The 20,865-nt window shown below is 39.7% G+C and overlaps 1 protein-coding gene across 1 annotated transcript; it reads right to left on the reverse strand.

Moving 5' to 3' along the window:
* Nucleotides 1-1,125: 1,125 nt before the first annotated feature.
* USP38 (ubiquitin specific peptidase 38) lies at nucleotides 1,126-19,944 on the reverse strand. The gene is made up of 10 exons (XM_048304463.1): nucleotides 19,204-19,944; nucleotides 17,747-17,882; nucleotides 13,307-13,436; nucleotides 12,948-13,049; nucleotides 10,046-10,204; nucleotides 9,493-9,686; nucleotides 8,860-8,953; nucleotides 7,896-8,002; nucleotides 5,454-6,801; nucleotides 1,126-2,071 (listed from the first exon to the last, which is right to left on the reverse strand). The coding sequence occupies exons 1-10, from the start codon at nucleotides 19,886-19,888 to the stop codon at nucleotides 1,910-1,912; spliced, it is 3,117 nt and encodes a 1,038-aa protein (XP_048160420.1). The 5' UTR covers nucleotides 19,889-19,944; the 3' UTR covers nucleotides 1,126-1,909.
* Nucleotides 19,945-20,865: the final 921 nt, after the last annotated feature.

A 20,865-nucleotide genomic window follows, 5' to 3' on the forward strand; every position in this document is an offset into this window, starting at 1 on the left:
AAAAGCCCTCTTAGACTGAAAGTTACAGAATTTCAAAGCAAAGTGAGCTTTCTAAAAAAGCCTCATCCAAGTACAACGAAATGAGAACGTGCCTCATGCTGGTCTCAAAACATTCCATGTTTTTGTGGCTGAACCCCTGGTTCAGAGACCTACAGCTGAGATAGCAATGAAAAGAGCAGGCCAAAGCCAAGATATCACAAACTGTCACAAGAAGGCTTGGAAAGTATTAAAAAATACAACAACAACAATCCCGAAAAACAAATCATTAAAGTGAGCTGCTCTAGCTTTCTTGAGTATAACATCCGAACCTATAGTAAATAGCATAGTTTTAGTGATAATACAAAAATAGCTTGCAAGCTAAGTTACCTTTCAGACTAAACTCCATATATTTAGAATCATATGAACAAGACCTCACTCTCTCAACTTATGTTTTTTAAAAGCATTTTCTAAAAAATTTGCTTATTTTTATACAGTTATGCTAAAACCTGCCAGGTCCGCATACTTTTTAAGGACACACTTTGTCACCTAATAGAATATAAAAACACAGCAAAAACAGTGCAGAATTTTGTAAAAATACTTTAAATAAATTTACGCTTCACTCTACTCAAGAACTAATCACTGGGTTCAACAGTTTAAGTCCTTTACTTATGTTATCCTCATTGCACATCAAAACCAAAGTTGCTATTTCTGCCAAGACTCAAAGGAGCAGATCCTCAATCTCTGCTGGCCTAATGAGCAAACACTGCCCCTTAGGCAGAATAATTTTGGGCTCCTGCAGACAAAAAAAAAAAAAAAATCCTGAACTCACCAAAAAGTTCTCACTACCAGCAAAATCCAAAGGCAAAACTTCAAAAGATTCTTATAAGCAAAGATCCTCAGCAAATACCAATACAGGCAGCTTTTCTCTGACTTCACAAATACAGCTCCATTTTTATGATCAGGTTTTTTCAGCAGTACAGGCCATGAAAGTTATAGATCACTAGGTATGTATATTTTTTAATCAAAAAATAAAGGGCAACACTTATTGAATTTCAAACTAACAGATTTTTACTTCCAGAAACCTAAAAGGTCTCTATAAATGTCTTGATTTCTAATGCTGACAAAAAATAATTTACTACTAAGACATTTTTCTCATTTTCTGCAGCCTCAGAGAGTTTAAGTTACGGTACTGCAAGGCACATACAGAATCTCTTCCTTTCCAATACTCAGCAGATATATTCCCTGAAATAATTTAAAAATTCTCAAAACAATTAGAAATGCTACAAAGTTAACAATTTCTATTTAAAAACATTGCTCCTACACAACATGCACTTTTTTGGATAGCAACTTAGCAAATATTTATAAATTGTTTCTTTTCATTTACACTGGAAATAGACAGAATTTTTAACCTGGAAAGTACTGTACCATGTCACATTTAAGTTATTGCCTTCATTACAAATTGCATCATCTCTGAAAATCCACAAAGCACTGGATTTGAAAATAAGCAGTGGGTGAGAGACTACAGATGCAGTTTAACCCATCTGAAAATGAGTTTCCACATAAAGCAATACCATCAGAGTAAAAAATGAACTTTCTTCATTCAGTGGATGATGACAAGAGAAACTGATGTAAGTGCATTTGTTCAGTTTAATGCAATGTCATTAGCATCTACTTAAAAAAATCTTAATTTTCTGTCTTTTGGGCAAGCATATCTTACTATGAAAGCAACTGAACTTTTAAGAGGTAGGTTTTTTCCATTATGCACTTATTTATTTCAAATAAAACATAACCAAAGAAACACCAATATTTGCTTTTGGACAAGGATCAAGTCTCAAAGCTTGGTACAATATCTGACAGAGTTCAGTATTTTATTTGTCCTCAGCAGTACTGGGCTGCTTTGGAACCAGTGTATTCCAGGTTGTCTTCATAGTCAAAAGACCAATCTACCGACGGTACTGAACCCACCCCCTCCTCCTCCACCTGTAGGCCCACAACTTCCCGGGGGATCATTGTCATCAAATCCATTGGGTCGGAAAGAGCAGGAGGCTGAGGCAGCTTGAAGCGCTTGTGTTCGAGCACTAAGCTCTTGCTCCTGAAATGAAAGAATAAAGACAATTAAAAAAAAAAAAAACAAACCAATGCACAACCTCATGCCCTTGAAACAGCTTTTAAAGGAGCATCACTAATTTCGAGTGAACAGCTTTACTGCACTTTCAAGTTGAACATCCACAGCCCATCTAAGATGTACAATTTCGCTATTGTCAGTAAACATAAGTGAAACAAAATAAAATCCATCTGAGTTCATGCTAAATTGTGTTTTATAGTAACATGGGATGTCACTAGAACATGAATCTGCTGATCAGAAGCTAACAAAACAGGTTTTGATATATGTTTCATATGAGTTTTCATCCTGGCAATTTTCAAATGCTCTTGGTCGCAAAATTGAAAGGTAAAACCTTAAAATCAATGTTAATTACTTCAAAGACACTTTTTCATTCCACTCAATCGACAGCATAGAGTAACAACATACTCAGATAAAAGGCCAAAAGATGGACAAGCTAGCTAGCTTCTATTCACTACAGCTTTTCAGCTTTCAAGTATTATTGCTATGCTAACTATTATAACATTAGTAAGTCTCTGCAATTCTCAAGCACTTCATAAAAATCAGAGTAAACCACCGGAAAATGTACCTGCACAAGTGGAAGGAACATGAAAGCTCTGCCTCCTGCCAGCTGCTTTTTCAGCTGAATGCTCCTGAGGCTTCTTAAGACATCTAAGAAGGGGATGAGCACAGCCTTTCCCTCATTAGACATATCATGCACTATTTTGTCTCTGGCCAACTAGTTCAATAAACCCTGCAGTAATTTTGAATCTTTAGTATACCTTTCTCGAATTGGCCAAGAGCTTAAAAAATAAAGGGAGAGAAGGCAGGTCTTGGGCTCTAGAAGACTAACAGGAAAAAGACAGTGGACCTGGCAACAAATGAAGTATTCCAGTGCTAAGGCTCATACCAATAGCCTCCTTCACATGACACTTCATCACTATACACCTCCCTAAAGGCAGTGGAAGCAAACTTTAGAACAGGGTTTTAGTAACTACAGGGGTCACCTTCAATTCTTCCTGACAGTATTATACTACCATGAAAGCACTAAACTGAAGTCTTGTCCACATACTTTCACATGTGCTAAAAATAGTCCTTGTGAGTTTAAATTACTGTGCCCTCTTCAAAAACACAGCCTAAGTTTAAAACTATTGTACACTACTACGGACTGAAATGCATACTCATTTTCAAAATTATGTAATATATTTGGAGGACACCATCTACACAAATGCACTGGCCATATTCCTGAAGACAGTATTACGCTGTCTCCAGCAATATATGGATTCATAGCTGTCTGGCTAACTGTATGTCACACCAAAAACGAAGCAAGTTTACTAGGAATAACAAGGAAATATTAAAAACTCAATTGTAGTGCCAGAAATCAACCGCAATTTTTGATTAAAATAGCAGACCTTGCATAAATAGCCTGTTTAGTTGAAAAACTACACTACTAAACTGTTTAGCTTACAGCACTGGCATTTTTACAAGCAATAGCCTTATTTCTAAAAATGTTGAATATTTTCATATTGATTATATTTATCCCAACAAACACTACATCAGGTAAGTAAAATGTGATAGTCCCTTTAGTTCTCTGGACTGAGAATAATGGAGAGCATCCTCCCTTGCTTTCCACTTGTTCCCAGAGAGGGTTTTTAAATTTGTTTTAAATAGAGTGGGAGCTACCCATATTGCAGGTTTAGATATTTAAAGTGAAAACATCTTCATTTACCATGTGGTAAACTGATATGCAATAGCAAAACAAAAGCAGTAAGATAAAGAATTTTTTTTAAACATATCTTCTAAAAAAAGTAAAGGCTTTCTCAGGACAGAAAAATATATTCTTGACTTAGCTGAAAAACACTAGTTTAGAACTCTGAACCAACAGTGAAATATGGCATCTTAAAATTAGAATAATCTAATTCAGTGAATCGCAGTATTAGCATTAATTTGAGAAAAACAGTAACTGAGCACTTGTAATGAGCCTCAATTAAAATGAGAAAAAGGTCAGGAGCTCAGCAACACTGAGATTAATAAAACACTACAAAGAAAGCCAATACTGAAGAATTCAAAAGTGAAAGGTAGGTAAAGATCTAAGAACAAACAAAAAAAACCTAAAAAGCAAACAAAAATGATACGCTTGGAAAATATTTTTCATTTTGAGGAGATTACAATTAAAAAACGGAAAATACCCACCAAATAGGACAAGGAGTGATGGCTTTAAACTAAAAGAAGGTAGAGTTAGACTAAATATAAGGAATGAATTCTTTCTGAGGCTGGTGAAGCACTGGAACGTGTTGCCCAGAGAGGTGGTAAATGCCCCATCCCTGGAAACATTCAAGGCCAGGCAGGATAGGACTTTGAAGTTGAAGATGTCCCTGCTCATTGCAGGGGGTTGGACTAGATGGCCTTTGAAGGTCCCTTCCAACCCAAGCTATTCTGTGATCAGAGATCACTGCTACAGAAGCCAAGACAAAGTCAAGACAAGATGCGGCACATATGCAAAGACAGGACATAAATGCTTTAGCCACACAGCTTGAAAATAGCAACAGAGTTGCAATTTAAGCTCTCAGTTCTCCTGTTCATGTTTATAGAATACCTGCAGCAGATTTTCCACACTGAGATTTAGCTCATTTTTTCTAAGTTAAATTTACCTAGTTCTTCTAATTTGAGTTGGCCTATAACCCTTACAAGGAACAGCTTAACCCATCAAAGAGTACACAGTAAAACACACTTTTACTCCTAGAACATCCAAAAATAGCAGCAATGCTCAAACAAAAACATATCAAAGTGTGGAGAACACTGCTTTTTTCTAATAGTAAACAAAAAGGCTGCCACAGCCAGGTGAAACTCTCAGACCACAGGGAATGTGCTGCTGGCAGTGCTGGTCCCACAGAGGATATGACATAGGCAGGAAAGGGAAAATGGAATCTAGTCACCCACATCTTGTCATCATTTCAGTTGTCAGGCACTTGGGTAAGCACAGTTCTGCAAGTAAAACTTCCCTACAAATGAAAATGCACTAGTAAGAACACCACTCAGAAGTTTTTAAGTATACTTAAGCCACTCTTGTAATTTAGTAAAGGCAATGAAAGTTTGAACTGTTTGAAGCCTCTCCCATCTGGAATTACAAGTGGTTAAATGACCTAAACTCAAAGTTTAAACTGAAATGCGTTTATGCCATTTTCCTTGACAATTCCCATCTAACAGTGACAATCTTACTATGAAACCTGTCCAGCAACACCAAGATGGAAGCCAGACTAGTGATTTATAAGGTTAACATACTAGAATACTTAAAAAGCTACCTTGTTCTTTCCTTTAGACTGCCTCTTGTGAGGCTTAAGGAGACACTCTTTCCACAAAGTTTCCATCTTACCTGCAAGTACAGTTTGTTATCTTTTGTAATTGCATCCATGAGGTCTTTTTGTAGAGGAGGGTCTCCATTTACCCAGAGGCCATTTGCTGGATTGGTGTTGAAGCCACAGGTGCTGTTTTGCTTTTTGTAAAACAGAACATAAGCAGTGTCCTTTGGAAATCTACTGGTGATTTTCTGGACTGACTGAAATGAGGTAAATGTTACTCTGCTGTCATTGAACAGAAACCATTCTCTTGGCATCTCAGTGTCCAGCTCATTTTCTACAACAGTACAAGGACTCTCCTCTGTAAACAACTTACCCTGAGGAGAAACTAAAGAAAGAGCTGTAGACTGGTGGCAGAGCCCTGAAGGCCCTGAGCCAGTAACATTTCTAGCATATGAATAATAATGTCCACTTTCAGAGGATACACCAGAATGCACCACCACAGAGCTTAACACATAGGGCACCAATTGTGGGCAGGTCACTTCATCAGCACCTGAGGGCTTCAGTTTTTTAGCAAGGTTTTCTCCAGTATCAGAAATCTCCACACCAACAGACCAGCCTCCTGAAACAACAGCTAAAGGGGATGTTGCTCTTTTCACTGGCAGCTCCAATACAAGTGGTAGAGAAACATTGTCCAAGATTTTGCGCCTTATGTGACACTTTGGATCATATGAAAATCTCAAAAGAGTGAGAATGAGGTATTCAGGTTCCTCAATGATTTGCATAGTTTTTTCAGCATTCTGTAGAGACGCACACTTTTCACAATAATACTTATTGTCTCCACTAAGGATCTCAGGTGCCAGAAAGTAATTGAGTAAGTCTGTAACTGACAGGGTATTTTTACCTACTAGACTCTGAGACATATCCCCATTATTTTGAACTTTGAGTTCAGAAATTGTGGTATTCTCAGAGTTTGGCTCATTAGAAAAATCTTCTATGGTTCCTTCATTCATTATTGTGTCACATCCATGATTTACTTCCAAATTACTGAGAGGTGTTTCTGCAGCAGGACTGGTTGCTAAAGTACTACTTTGCGCCACATAGTCATCTTTCACTTCAGAATGTTCCATACATTTTGGGTCAACATTCTCTAAGGAAGTTGGAGGACAGAAAGCTAAAGAGAGATCTGTGAAAGCTTCTTCCTTTTGAGACATACTTTTGCAGTTCAAACAGCATATGTTAGTCTTCAATTTTCCTCCAAACATCTTCTCTATCAGAGTTCTTTCCTCACTTCCCATACAAGGTGCTTCAGTAAATACTTGTGTTTTATGGACAGCTTCTCGTGCCTGGGATTCTTCTTTCATGATACTTTCAGAACTCTTGGCTGAAGACAATGCTTTCAAAGTTCTCTCTTCTTCATGCAACCTGAAGACAAAGAAAAATAAATCCAAGTAACTGTGCTATTTTCCAAATACTGCCACACTATTTCACATTATTTTTTCCAGCTGAGCTAAAAAATACAGATGGTTAAGTTGCTAGAAGTGTCTTACACTAAAAAATCTGTTAGTTATTTTTTATACAAGCAAGCTGAACCATAGAGGTCTGTGCTATCCAAAACAGAGTATGAGAGGCACAAAAGCATTTATTGTGGGTCTCATTATATATAACAGAACACGATGGATATAATGAAAGAACTGGCAAGTATTAAAAGAACCTAACAATGTTTTTATTATTTACCATTACACTGTCTTAGCAAATCAGCTCTCGAGTTGACTGGTCCTGCATGTCAGATTTTGTAAGACAGTAAGTAACTATTTATCTACTGCCAGACTACTTCTGAAGAAAATGTCAGAATTCTGCAGCCAGGAAAGTTAAGAAAATACAGCAAGAAAATCCAAACCAAAAAAGAAACCCAAGACAAGGGGAAAAAATAAAAGAACACTATTTCACTATTGAGATAAATTTCTCCAGAAGTGGAATGTGTCTTAAAGTAATATTGCTTAAGCCACATCTCAGCAAGCCAAAAATAAAGAGGGTTATTAACAAATTTAGGTATTACTGCTCTATCTCTGCCACAGTTAATTGCTTGCTTAATTAACTGGTTATAATGACATGTACATCTCTGTGACTTTTTTGCCCTGTATGAAATACAGCTATCTCCACCAACACAAAATTCCAGAAGCACAACCAAACTGCTTTCAGCAACCACATTAATTTAAGAACAGGACCACGACTCGAACATAACACCCATGTTTAAGTTTGTAAAAGTGGCACATTGTTACCACCATAGCCTGTTTTTAATTATGTGGATTCAAGATGGCATCCAGACTTTACCACAGATTAAACCCATGAAGAAAAGTAGTTCACAGACCATACAGAAGACCAGAGAAGGACAGGAATGAGGCTGAGAATTCCTGATCCCCATTCAGCAGTGGAACTGTTACACAACTGCTCCTAAGAGTTCAACATTATGTGGTAAGGCTGTAGATTCATTCCCATTAATGGCACCATAACCATACCTGTCTAGCAGGAATCTGAGATATTCTGAGCAATCCTGCTGGGATCGAGGGGTGAACCATGGTGGTCTGGAAGCTTCAAAGAAAATTCTAGGAGCATATGCCTCCCTCTGTTCAAGTGAGAGGACGACAGGCAAGGTTACATAGGAACTACTTAAAAAATTGGTTATATTATTTTAATATTAACAGCTGAACTTTGCACTACATTATCCCAGAGTAGCTGAATGAAACACGTGGTACACAAACATTTATACAACTTAATTATATGAAGGGAGAACCATTAATTTTGTAGCAATTGTCTCTAGTAAAGATAAAAATAGTTCATCCTGCTGGCAAATATTAATGTTTAGTGAGTGCAAGCCAGATATTATGCATAATAGCAGCTACTGTTCCTGCTGGTGAGTTAAAAAACCTGTTTGCTTTCTTGAGAACACCAGTACTTCATAAGTATCCATTTATTTTGAAGCTGATCTGGCCTCATTCCCTTCACAAGTTTATTGCATTATTTAAGGAGAACAGAAGTGTCTTGTGCCTTTCTAGCATTAGCAGAATGTTTTGAACATTCTAATAATGTTCACATTAGAATTTGAACTACAATAAAATTTAGTGTAAAAGTCACTGAAGAAGGTCACAGCTTACCCTAGAAAGATACATAAAATCAGCTTGTATATCAACTCAGGTCTTATTTAGATTTCCTCACTCTTGCTTCTCAAAGAAAACCTATCACTGCCTTTTTATAAAAACAACAAAATGCCAACATCTTCCACTTAGAAAAATGTGTATTTCATAAGTCCATCCACACCATCTGAGCATCTGAAGGCAGACTCATTCCCATACAAAACTATAATATTTATACTTGATATACTCAAGAGGACTCCCATGGCATCATGTTTGTTTCTCAATTTTGGTATATAGATCTAGGCTTAAAGAAAAGCAATGGAAAGAAAGAGACGGAAAACTGACATACCTGGGTATGGGCCAAAAATGCAAAAAGATGCTGTAATTTTCTCATTAGGGAATTACAGCCATTTAGATTCAGAGATAAAACATGTCTTCTGAAACTGAAATGAAAGAGAGACATCAGTTTCCTCGCTAGACTTCTAACAATGCAGTTATCATTCCAGCTCAGATAATTACTTCAAACTGAAAGAAAACAAAACATGTAACACTTCCCTTTAATCCTGGGACTCTGCTCTAATGCACATACAAAATTACTGTACAGTAAGAACTAACACTGCAAAATACCTATGTCTTTAAACATTTAAAAGTGTAGGAATGGGCTGCAGAGAAATTTTTTTAGTACCTTCCAGATTATAACAAAACATCACCAAAAACTTTTACAATACTGCAGTGAGCAAGGACAGTGAGGAAAAAACGACTTGTCTTTTGACACTGGGCAGAAGGATCAGGATTTTTAGTGGCTAAAATTGCAGTTTCCAGAGCTGGACTTGAACAAAGCAATCAGTAACTGAGTGCAAAAAACTCCACTCAGATCCAGCAAGCTGAGAGACCCCAGGATATGTTGCTATTCTGTGAAAATCAAGAGTGCAGTAACTGCAAGAATTATTTGCAATGAAAGGAGGTGTTAAGAAGCACTTACTCTGTAGCCATAAAAAGTGCCTGAATAACACTGTTCATGTAGCAAGTATTTCCTAGATTTATTAGGCCTGTCTTCCCAGTTTCAGATTTTCCAGAAAGTCTAGATAAACAAGATGGCAAAGAACTGGATTGAGAAGTCCAGGCACTCTGACTGAGAATCAACTTAATCTTCTCTTCAGTGGGTTTGGGCATATCCTACAAGAGAAACATTTAACACACTTAATAGGTTTTTGTATTTGTTTCTATAATAGGTCCTGCCATTCAGCAGTATTCTATCTCCCCCTGCTTCTCAGTTCTGCTTCAGGGTCTTCCTGCTGCCCCTGATAGCCTAGGGAGATACAACAGCCCTCCCTGCCCTGGTTCCCTCCCCTCCCCTCAACCTTCTCCTTCAAAGCTTTATATTTATTCTGTATTTCAAACAGAGGGTTGACATGAGACTGTGTGGTTAGCTCTTTTCTTCACGTGGAAGCTCTAAAAAATTTAGATCTGTGCAACTACAGCTTCATGTCTGGGAAAACAAAAAACATTCCACCCTCTTAACATTCCTAATGTACCTTAATAGCTTCCAGAATGGGTTCATAGAGCTCTGGAAACCCTGAATAATGATACATCATACAGTGTATCAACTCAGTCAACTGCATCAAAAAGGCTGTACTGGAAGGCAAGCCATCTCTTTTGAAGGAGTGAACCAAACTGACCACATGCGGGACAATCTGAATGGGAAAACAAAGAAACAAAAAGGTGTTAACTGCATTTTCTCATTGTTTTTTTCTTCTACAAAATACTTCATTGAACTTCATTGGTTTATGCATGCCAAATGACAGGGGATCTTTTGTTATTAAATAAGAAGTGGTTGAAAAACAATGACTTGAAAAACACACATTCTTTACACATGACAATTTTCAAAGCAGCACAATTAATTATTCAGTGCTCTCTTTAGCTCACATAGCAAGTTTTGGAACTTTATGAATTTAGAAGGTGCATGCTAAGATTTTAAATAGTCAAGTGACCAAAAGTACTCATCTTATTAAGGATATTAACTGCAAACATTTTGCTTTTGTGCCACCACTATCAGTTTAGTATCCTATTCTAAATTCACAGATAACGGTTTTTAAAACAAACCTCTCAATTTTCCTACAACAGAATCTAATGCTTGGAATCCCAAGCCACTGAATACATTCCTGCTATTCCTGCAAGGAGGAAACTGGCCCATAGCTCCACCTAGTGAGGCACCTCAGCTACCATGAACCACGACCACGCCAGGTACTATGAGCTGGAAGTTCACCAAAGTCATGGTAATCTCTTTCGAGGTTTAGTTCAGATTCAGGACTAATTTAAATTGGGTCAGATTAGACTCAGAAATGTTTACTTCATCTCCTTCCTCTTCTTCAGCACAGCTCTCTATTTTTAAATGCACGAGACATAAGTCCTAAGATATCAAGTAGAAATTTACTTCAAAGCAATTCACAAAAAGTAGGGACTTCTCACTGTGAACCAAAGTATTTCAGACACCTTTGCCAGTTTCCAAGTGATCAAAATTGATTAACTGTGAAAGAAATTGAGAGAATAATTTCTCATCATTAATTACTACCAAACAATTTGTAAGCTAAAGACATGAAATACAGAACAGTAATGATAAGAATACAGGAATTTGAGGAAGGTATACCAATTACAAGAACTGATATAGTTCAAAACACCAGAGTAAAAGGGGCCAGGTGCAAAATACTGGTTTGCCACTTTTTCAAATATTGGTTATTCTCTGAGTATAAAAAATATTTTTACATCTCTGATAAATAAACTCTGCTCTTTAGGTAAGCAAGATATCCACTGTTTAAAAAGAAAAACAAAGATGAAGTGGTCACTGTACCACAAGTCAATAGTGAAAGCTATTGCAATGAAAAAATTCCATCTTCCACTTTATAAATGTGGGTACATAGCAATGAGAAAGCGACTACTGGGCTCCAAGAAGGAGATTTGTGTCAAGTAGATCTGAGATACGGTAATTCTGCACAGACAAAGCAGATGGGAAGAACAGAAAAAGTAGAGGTTCTCAGTTCTGTCAAAGAGAGTCATATTCTGCAGGCTGGGTAATACTGAAAGTTACACTTTGAATAAACACAGAATTACCACTTCTGACCTGAGGCTGCAATAAACTTTTGTACATCAGTAGAGTTTTGATCATCATAAGTTCTACATCATAAGTGCAAGACTGCTTCTGCTATAAAAATACCAAACTAATTTATGCTAATGATGCTCAAGTGTAAGGAGGGGGAATGTAGTCTCAGATGCATTACCAAGTAAATTCATTTCTATTTATCAAATATGCATTTGATCCTTTCACAATCAGACCATTTGTTATAAAGAAGTAAACAAGCACTTTAAGTGAAGGAAAATATTACAGAATATTAAATTATAGTAGTAGCACAAAAAATGATAGTGAAGAAAATTGTTTAAAATAGAGCAAAAATGCTCATGAAATCTTGAAGGGAGGTATTTATGCAGTACAGCATGCAGCCTCCAACAGAAATTCTTTGTTAAATCAAATTCCTTTCTAGAATAAGCTATCTCATATTTTACATTTTTTCTAATGTTTTGTCTCTCTTAGGAAAAAAGAAGAAAAGCAAGACAGTAAATATATGAAATATTTATGTTTTGAGCATATTTAAGGCTACTTGGCTTGTGACTCAAATTTCTATCCTAAACCAAGATTAGGGCAGTGAAGAAACTTCAGACATCTCTCATTAAAAAGCAATGTAACAGGCATAAGGCAATTACTCTGACATTAAACAAAGGGTTTGATATCCCTTCAGAGCCTCAGGGACAGCTTAGAAACAATGTGCCAGGTTGTTACTATTAAATCTCAGACATATTTCTCTTAAACTTTAAGTTGAACACCTTTCTGTAGTAATACAAACAGCCACTGTCACACCCTCCTATCTGTAGCCTTAACTAATGAAATGCATTTTGGAGAGAGGCCATTAAAAATGGTGTCCTTTAATTTGTCCATGAACATTGACACAGACAGCACAGCTTTCTGGAAGGGAAGTACTTCTTGGTCTCACAAGCCTATTCAGGCTGACTAGGTTACATAGAGCAGATAACTGGTTATCTGTTTTCCCCATCAGCTGTCCTCAAAAACCTACTTGCAGCCCAACTTTATCAGCCAGTTACACGCACATAAAATGGATTTCCAGAAGCATGCAGTCAAAATGTGGTGCACAGATACTACTGCCTGAAATAGGTACATACAAGGAAAGACAATGCTTGCTTCCAGTTATATAAGAAGTGGTTGAATCTGGAAGCTAAAAAGCCTTCCTTGTGACCATGGGAATCTGATTCTAGGACCTTCCAACAGAAATCCAAGCACATCAATTCTGTTGCTCTTTACACCCATTTCAGAAATCACACAGTGAGTGACATTTCAAATCACTGAAAAACAGTTATTTAGTAACTCACCAAATGGAAAGCTTCTGGAGAATGCTGGAAGCTAAGTAACATGTGGGAAAGGACAGCAAGGGCACCAGGCCTCACTAGAGGAAACCAAAGTCGATTAAAGACCTAAAAAAACCCACATTTATTTCAGGAAATCTGCAAAGTAAAATTTCAGTAAACACAGAAACAAATCTTCGAACACACAACCAACTTGAAACAGACAAAATCATTACATGCAAATGACAGCTATAGATGCATTTACATCATATTTTCAGAATAAGAAGAAACTGTATGTTGCAATAAAAAAAGATGCTACACAATTGCATAGGTGTTAGCAATTCGTTTCCCTCTCCCTCAGTTTTGAATGCTCTTGTCCAACATACCAGTTCGATCTTAAGCAGAGTGACATCAATGAGGATGGTAAATTTCTGGACTGCGGCCAATCCCTTCAGCAGTGCAATCACCCATGTTTCCACATGCTGAGCCAGAGGCCAGGATAGCCAGTCAATCATTCTGCAAGGCAATTGGAGAACAAAAAAAAAATTAAAAAAACCAATATGCCCCTAACTTTAATCTCAATGAAAAAGATACTCTATATTACCTTGTTACAGGCTTATACAATAAGACTCACAATAACTAATGCAGGAATGTTATGCAAGTGGTAAATTAATTTTGATTATATCTCAAGTAATTTAAGTTTGAAATTAATAATGATTTATTTAATATATTTGAAGCAAATATGCATCCCCAAAAATACATAACCATATAAAAGCCAGTTTTTTGTATTGTTTCTTGTTAAGTCTAGAAAATGCACCCTGATTTTATAAACACTAAGCTAACATCTGGGAAAAACTTACTACTGAAAAAGTGCCTGTGCCTGGTAACTTCCCCTCTTACACCTTTTACCCCAAAGCAGACCAAAACTGACCATTAAGGAAGCCTCTTCAACTTACAACTACACTCCTGGAAGCCAGCTTAAATACTCTTAATGGTAAAATCTAGTAATTTTAAATACACTGAGCAGTCTGGAGTCTACATGCATCTCAAAAGGAAGAATTTCGCTTGGGCTAAGAAAAAAGCTGAGTACCTAGAAAATATAGTGAAATATCAGGAACAGAAACCAGAGGTATTCTATCCTTCTAAATTCATAGTCAATTTATACTGATCCTTAAGGCAGACAAGCAGATTAGCTGAAGCAATTCTAAGACACAGACAATATTGTAAGGGAGTGCCAGCTAAAACATGAAGTTTAGGCTTTGTTCTTCTGAGATTTTACTTGGCAATATTTTGAATTTTCTTTAATTGACAACAAGACCCCCTTCATCAAACAAGATGAGGCAGCACTAATTAAGTTGAAGGAAAAACTTTCTACCACAAGAGTGGACAGATACTGAGACAAGTTATTTTATATATATATATATATATATACGTATCTTAGAATTAGGTACTATCTGCACATATAAAATTCAATGGTTTCCCTAAAAAAAGGGATCTTTAGAACTGCCTTTTTAACAAACAAGCACAAATCTTCTTCCATGTCACTACAAAAAAAAATTTGCAAAGAAACATGGCAACATGGTAATAATTGCTCTGAACTTACACAAAGCTCTCATTTCCTCAAGATGTTAAATGCGAACATGTTTACCCTGAGCAACTTTCTCATGTACTTTCTAAAACAATCAAAAACACAGGCCCAAACTATTTTTATTTGCAATAACCTCAACCTAAAAAAAACCTCCACAACTCATAGCCCAATCATCTTCAAATCTTCCCCTCCCTGATTTGTAGGCTTGCTATTTTTCAGCAGTGGCAGAAACATGTGCACAGCTAATTTAAGCCTAACGAAAATATATTTCGTTTTCTTAACTGTTGAGACAAGTATTCTGTAGAGCCCTACATCATCTATCATCTGACTGTTAACCTTGACAGTTAATGCCTTTGAGAGCACAAACAAAAGCCAGAAGAAAAAACAGAAGTGAACTCGCAGACCTGCTTGAGACTGTCCCAAAATGGATCAAATCTTAGACCTGGTAGGTGAAGATTAAGTATTTTGGCTGCATTTACTTGGCTTCTGCTCGTTTGCAATCAATGACTGCATTTTTAATACAAAGGCAGATAGTAGTATGGGCCATGATGATCATGAATATAAACATAGGATGCTTTTTTGGGTTTGACCAGATTAAGAGAACCTTAAAAGCCTCAAGAGGACCTTCTGCCTCATACCACCCTAAAATGAGCAGGTCTTTTACCCATATATGTGCCTAATAAGGACGGTATTTTTGCTATCTTCAAATAGAAAAATAAGTTATTTGCGCAATCTCAGACAGTAACTTTTTTCACAAAATATCTTATTCACCACATCAAAGAATCTGGAACCTCAGGTTTGAATCACTGAGATTAGAAAAAAACCCCCAAAATAGCAACAGACGATCCTCAGACCATCTGGCACCCCCAATAAATTACAAGTATGTTACAGTATTTTACATTTTTTCCAATAGGACAGAGCACCTGGTTATACCTGCAGTTTTTCTTAGCAAAATTTTCAGTTTCTCTTAACAAAGATACTTGGGTTGAAGTGCAAAGAAACATTACACTTGTCAGGATCCTGAGTACAGCCAGTCCATTTTCCCCCAGAGTTCTGAAGTAGACCCTTAAAGTAGCCATATACCCTCAAGGAGATTCAACAATTTTCTGCTTTTCCTCACTGATGATTCAGGTAAGGTTTCATGAGACAGCTGAGTGAATCAAAAACAGCTCATGCCAAAAGCCAAGTACCCTTTTTAACACTGTCCTGTGTCTAATATACTGCCCCCTCTGAACAAACTCAATTTATGAGTCTGTTAAATATAAATTATTTACTACTCTGTATTCAACTTTAGACAGACTTTGCAGTGCCATGAAGTTGTACTTAGGAAGTGAGCAACAAGGTCTCTAATTTACAGTCACCAAAGCTCTGTTGACTCTCATCAGACCTTGCTGTGCCTGGAGTTCTGCATCTCCTGGGAATGCTGCCTGATGATTGCGTTGTCATTTCGTACTCCAGACATTCCAGCTGCATTAACCTCTTTACAATTGCTCCACTAAGCCAGAAGAGAGTAATAACTGCAAAGGGCTGCCAGAGGTAGAGAAAGAAGTTGGATGCAGTGTTGACATGAGAATATCCAGAAACAAAACCAACAAGGTTCCATGGAACAAAACTAGAGGCTGTTGAGATTGAGTATTACCTCAAAAAATGAACAAAGCAAGTAAGATTGCCCGTCCCTTTCCAAAACAAGAGAAAAACTAACCCACTACATGGCTAGTAGTAAAAAAAGAGCTCTTACACGATAATAACAGCTCCTGTTGTAACCAAAGCTCAGCACTGCATTAATTCCCTAAGCAGAGGCACACAGCGAAGCCATTCTTAGGCTACAGTTATATGATCATACTGTGTTGATGCAGCAATGCAACATAAATGTTAAAATTACAGTAACTTGAAAATTAATCACCAGCACACTACTGGCAAATTATTAGTATGCCCAAATCCAGAATCTCCCAGCTCTGACATTTAGACTGGGCACACAGCTTCGCTGACATCTGTTCAGTGAAGGAAATTCTTTTAAAATCCCTAAACAACATGTCTTACTCCAAATTGTATTACTAGTGCTGCTTCTTTTCACTATGTTTTCGACTGAAATACAGCTTCTCAACTTACTGTATACACAAGAAATGTTTTTCAGTGTGAAAAAGCCCTCAGTATTTCACCAAGATATTCAAGTGCTACACTACATGAATGCCTAAGTACTACACTACACTCAAATGGATGTACTTAAAAGTAATAATATTGCAGACATTAAACTCTTAGTTTAAGCCTTCTTAAAAGTTATTGTTTAAACAACACAAATTTCTAAGAGTCCCCTATTTAACTGCACTACCCATTTTTCTACCCTTCAGTGCTCAATAACAGCTTCTTCAATGGTCTTCATCCTTCTATCACTGTCATCTTTCTACATCACTGTTATTCACATATCCGAAGATACTAACCAAGATTGCAATCTGAATCCCAGTCTGTTAACACTGCTACTCATCTCCACCACGTTTACTCAAGGTTAGATAATATGCGATTGCTTTTACATCATTCCTATTCCTCTGTCATTCAAAGAACATCCAAAAAACCTAAGAAGGTTTGAGTAAAAAGGGTAATAGAGACTGTTCTCTGTGAATCCTACTAAAAAATTGTGACGATATCTAAGCAGAAAAAACCCTCAAAACTAAGCAGTAGAACTCCTTTTGAACTGCCTCCTCTCTTCAGAGCAGGAGATGATGGTTAAAACAATCATGTGAGAATTCTACCCTGCTTCTTGGAAAAGCAGAAAGGTTCATCTCCTGAAAACAAGGCCTTGTTTCTCAGCTTGACTGCAAACCCCATGAAGTTTCCTACTTCTGCCACCTTCCAGAAGGTAGGAAACCTCACTCAAGAGGCCATCTAGGAGGAACACAGGTGTTTCCTCTTAGTTTCTATTTAACCCTCTTCATCCACCTCAGTAGGGCTGGAGAATGAAGCCACAATAGCAATGAAGGCAGCAACCTTAAACTGAAACCATGCCAGTAACATCCACAGCATCATATAACTATCTATCTATCTATATATACATATATATATACACACATATAGATCTCTTTATAACCTTCACATGCCAAAAGCATGTCTTGGAATACCATCTTAAAAGTTCCTCTTTTCTATGTTTTTGTTTGGTTGTTTTTTTAATGGAACCTAAGTAACAAATAACGTCCAAAAAGGCAAGATTAAGAGACTTCTCTCCCTTCACAATGAAATACATTACCTGCACAGAGCTTGAGTCATACTTGCATCTTTCACATTAGGATCTGTAGTAAGGCTCCTGATGAGTACTGTAATCATCTGCAATGGTATGTGCTGCACAAGACTTGCCAGTGCAACAGAAGGTTCGAATGAAGTATCTGTAATAGGTGAACAAGACATAATGTAAGGAACTAAAAAGAAAACCCCACAAAAAAAAAAAAGCTTTATGTTCTATTCTACAACTTCGCCATAGTTTGAAAGTGACAATAAATCTATCCTACATCTTGCATTGTATTATCACAAATGAAACCAAAATTAAAATGTTTCAATGAATTAAGGACAACGAACAGCACTGAATTACAAACTCCTTTAGTTCATTTCATATCCATGCAAGAAAGTGACCATCTGACAACTTCCTCCTCCTCCTCTACCCTAAGTGGAATTGATAAGTAGGTTTTGTATTTTTCTAAAAAGAAGTACTGTAAGTTGTTTATTATACATCATGTTAAGCCTAGGGATTTAGTGCAGATGGTATTCCTCATGTCCTATCTCAACAACTCTCTGCTAACCATACCACTTATGGCAAAATGCAATGTTAAGTTTCCCAGGCACCTCAACAGCAAAGGCACTTTCCAATGGGAACTAACATAGTACTTCAGAGATTTCAGAAGTCAGAAAGAACCTATTTACAATCACATTTCCATTACTCAGGCACTAGATTCTTCCTAAAAGAGCAAAGGTCTATATATTGCTTTTATATATATTACGTATACGTATTTATAAATCCCAACTTGGTAAACAGTTCCAAGGAGCAAGGAGGAATAGCAGCTTTTCACTGAATCATAGAATTGTGTTAGAAGGGTCCTCTGGAGATCATGTAGCCCGACTTCCCTGCCAAGGCAGGGTCACCTGGAGCAGGTAAAACAGGAACATGCCCAGGTCGGTTTGGAATGTCTCCAGAGACGGAGACCCCATGACCGCCCCGGGCAGCCTGTTCCAGGGCTCTGCCACCCTCAATCTAAAGTTCTTCCTCATGTTAAGGTGAAACTTGTATTTTAGTTAATGGCCCTTGCTCCTTGTCATGTTGCTGGGCACCACCAAAGAGTCTGACACCAACCTCTTAGCAACAGCCTTTGAGATATTTATATGCATTTTACTACTGACAGCTTTAAATCTTTCTAACACAGCACCCAAAAACTTCATTTCAGTATCTCATTTAAAGCACCGCACCAGGAGTTTTTCCAAACACGATCCTGCTCTGCAGCAAAATAAATCACTATTTCCATTCTAGCTTTTAGGGGTGGGCAAGAAATAAAAAAGGCTTTGCTTTCTCTACCATCAAAAAGTTGCCTTTTAGTATCTGGGTGAGAAAGCAGTGGCTCCCAGGCGATGCCTGCAGAGCGCCCATCGCTTGCGCTAAGGCTTTTGCTTTTCCCTGGATAACCCACGCCCCCATTACTCCGCGCCGCTCTCACTCACCGGCGGCGGAGATGACAGCGAAGAGCTCCTGCAGGGAGGGCAGCAGCGTGTCCGGCTCGGCCTTCCAGACGCTCCTCAACAGCGCGCTGACCTGGGTCACCTGCGAGACGTAAAGGCGCAACTCGGCCTCCCGGGTGCCCTGACTCTGGAAGTGGGCGATGCTGCGTACCAGCTGCTGGCAGAAGGCGAGCGACAGCTTCCTGCCGCGGGGCAGGCACTGCGGGAAGTCACCCAGCAGCTGGCAGAGGCGGGCACAGAGCGGCGGCGCCGGCCGCTCGCACACCAGGCGCAGCGCCTCCACCTGCAGCAGCTCGAAGAGCTCCAGCACCGAGGGGCAGCTCATGATGAGGCGCAGCCCCGCCTGGATGTAGTCGAGGATGGCGGGGTCGCGGTTGCTCAGCTCGCCGTAGCCGCGCTGCAGGAGCCCGAGGACGAGCCCGCGGTTGAAGAACGCCTCGAACTCGGCGCGGTGGAAGCGGCCGTAGGCGTCCAGCACCTGCCGCCCCACCTGCCGCTGGAAGGGGTCGGGGCCCTGCAGCACTAGCCGGGTGCCGAGCGCGAACATGGCGCGGCACTGCGCCTGGCTCAGCGGCGTCTCCGCCGACTCCACCACGCGCCGCACGATCACCCGCTTCAGCGGCAGCGGGTGCGACGAGCTCACCAGCCCCTCCAGGATCTTGTCCATGGCTCCGGGCGCATCGGCCGAGCGGCGGCGGCGGCGGGCCGGACCAGGCCTCGGCGGAGGCCGCCGCCGCCGCCGCCTCCCCGCGGCCCTCTCGCCGCCCTGCCGCGCAATGCCGCCGCTCCCCCCGCGGCCCTCACGGCTCCCGCCCGCCCCTCGCCCGGGCGGTGGCGGTGGCGGTGGCGGCCCCGGCCCCGGCCCCGCTCCCCGGCCCGGCTGAGGCGGCCCCGGCAGACGCGGCCGAGCTCTAGCCCCGACCCGGAAGCGCAGCCGCGCGAGCGGGAAGCCGGTCCAGAGGGGGCGGGAGGGCATCGCGCAGGCGCCGGCTCAGCCGCGATACGCCCCGCCCCTCGCGCAGGCAGCGTCCAATGGAGAGCGGGGGCGGGGCGGGGCGGGGCCCGGCCGTGAGGGGGCGGAGGGACCGGGCTGGCGGAAAGGCCGTGAGCGGCCGCACGGGAGGGGCTGGGCTCGCGGGAGGGGCTCCGTGGTGGTCCGCACTTCAGAGCCGGTGGGGGTTGTTCCTCTGTCGCCCGCACGCCTGCGCACGCGAGGTCGTGCCGGTCCTCGGCCTGCGTGCACAGCCCGTCAGCTCCTATTGGGATGTGTATTTATTGCTTCAGTTACCGCTCATCCTTGCTTTGGTTATTGCTCATTTTTGAATGCTAGTTACAAGTATGCTTATGACCAGCAGCACTTTCTCAGAGAAGCCTTTGCTGTTCAGCAGCGCTCTAACAGAGCAGCAATTAATGCCAACACACACGTGCTTGTTGTGAGAGTGTTCCCATCCTTATTTAAGCCTGGTAATCCTTCACTTCTGATGCAATTTAGCTCCAGTTTCCAACAATCGAATCTTGTTAATGTATCTTGCATTTTCATACCACAATACATTTTCAGTATAAACGAAAAAAAGAAAAAGTTCTGCAAATTATGAGGATAATATTATCATACAGTCATGGAATCAGGGAATGGTTTAGCTTGGA

The sequence above is a fragment of the Corvus hawaiiensis genome, chromosome 5 (genome assembly GCF_020740725.1).
Source record: "Corvus hawaiiensis isolate bCorHaw1 chromosome 5, bCorHaw1.pri.cur, whole genome shotgun sequence".
NCBI lineage: Eukaryota > Metazoa > Chordata > Aves > Passeriformes > Corvidae > Corvus > Corvus hawaiiensis.

What these genes read in the sequence shown, in the direction of transcription:
- USP38 (XM_048304463.1), bottom strand. Translation starts at nt 19,888, where the DNA reads ATGGACAAGATCCTGGAGGGGCTGGTGAGCTCGTCGCACCCGCTGCCG. An exon ending in ATGACTCAAGCTCTGTGCAG is followed by an intron (nt 13,437 to 17,746) that starts GTAATGTATTTC and finishes ATTGCCTTGCAG; the next exon opens with AATGATTGACTGGCTATCCT. An exon ending in CTCAGATTCCTGCTAGACAG is followed by an intron (nt 6,802 to 7,895) that starts GTATGGTTATGG and finishes CTTTGTCTTCAG; the next exon opens with GTTGCATGAAGAAGAGAGAA.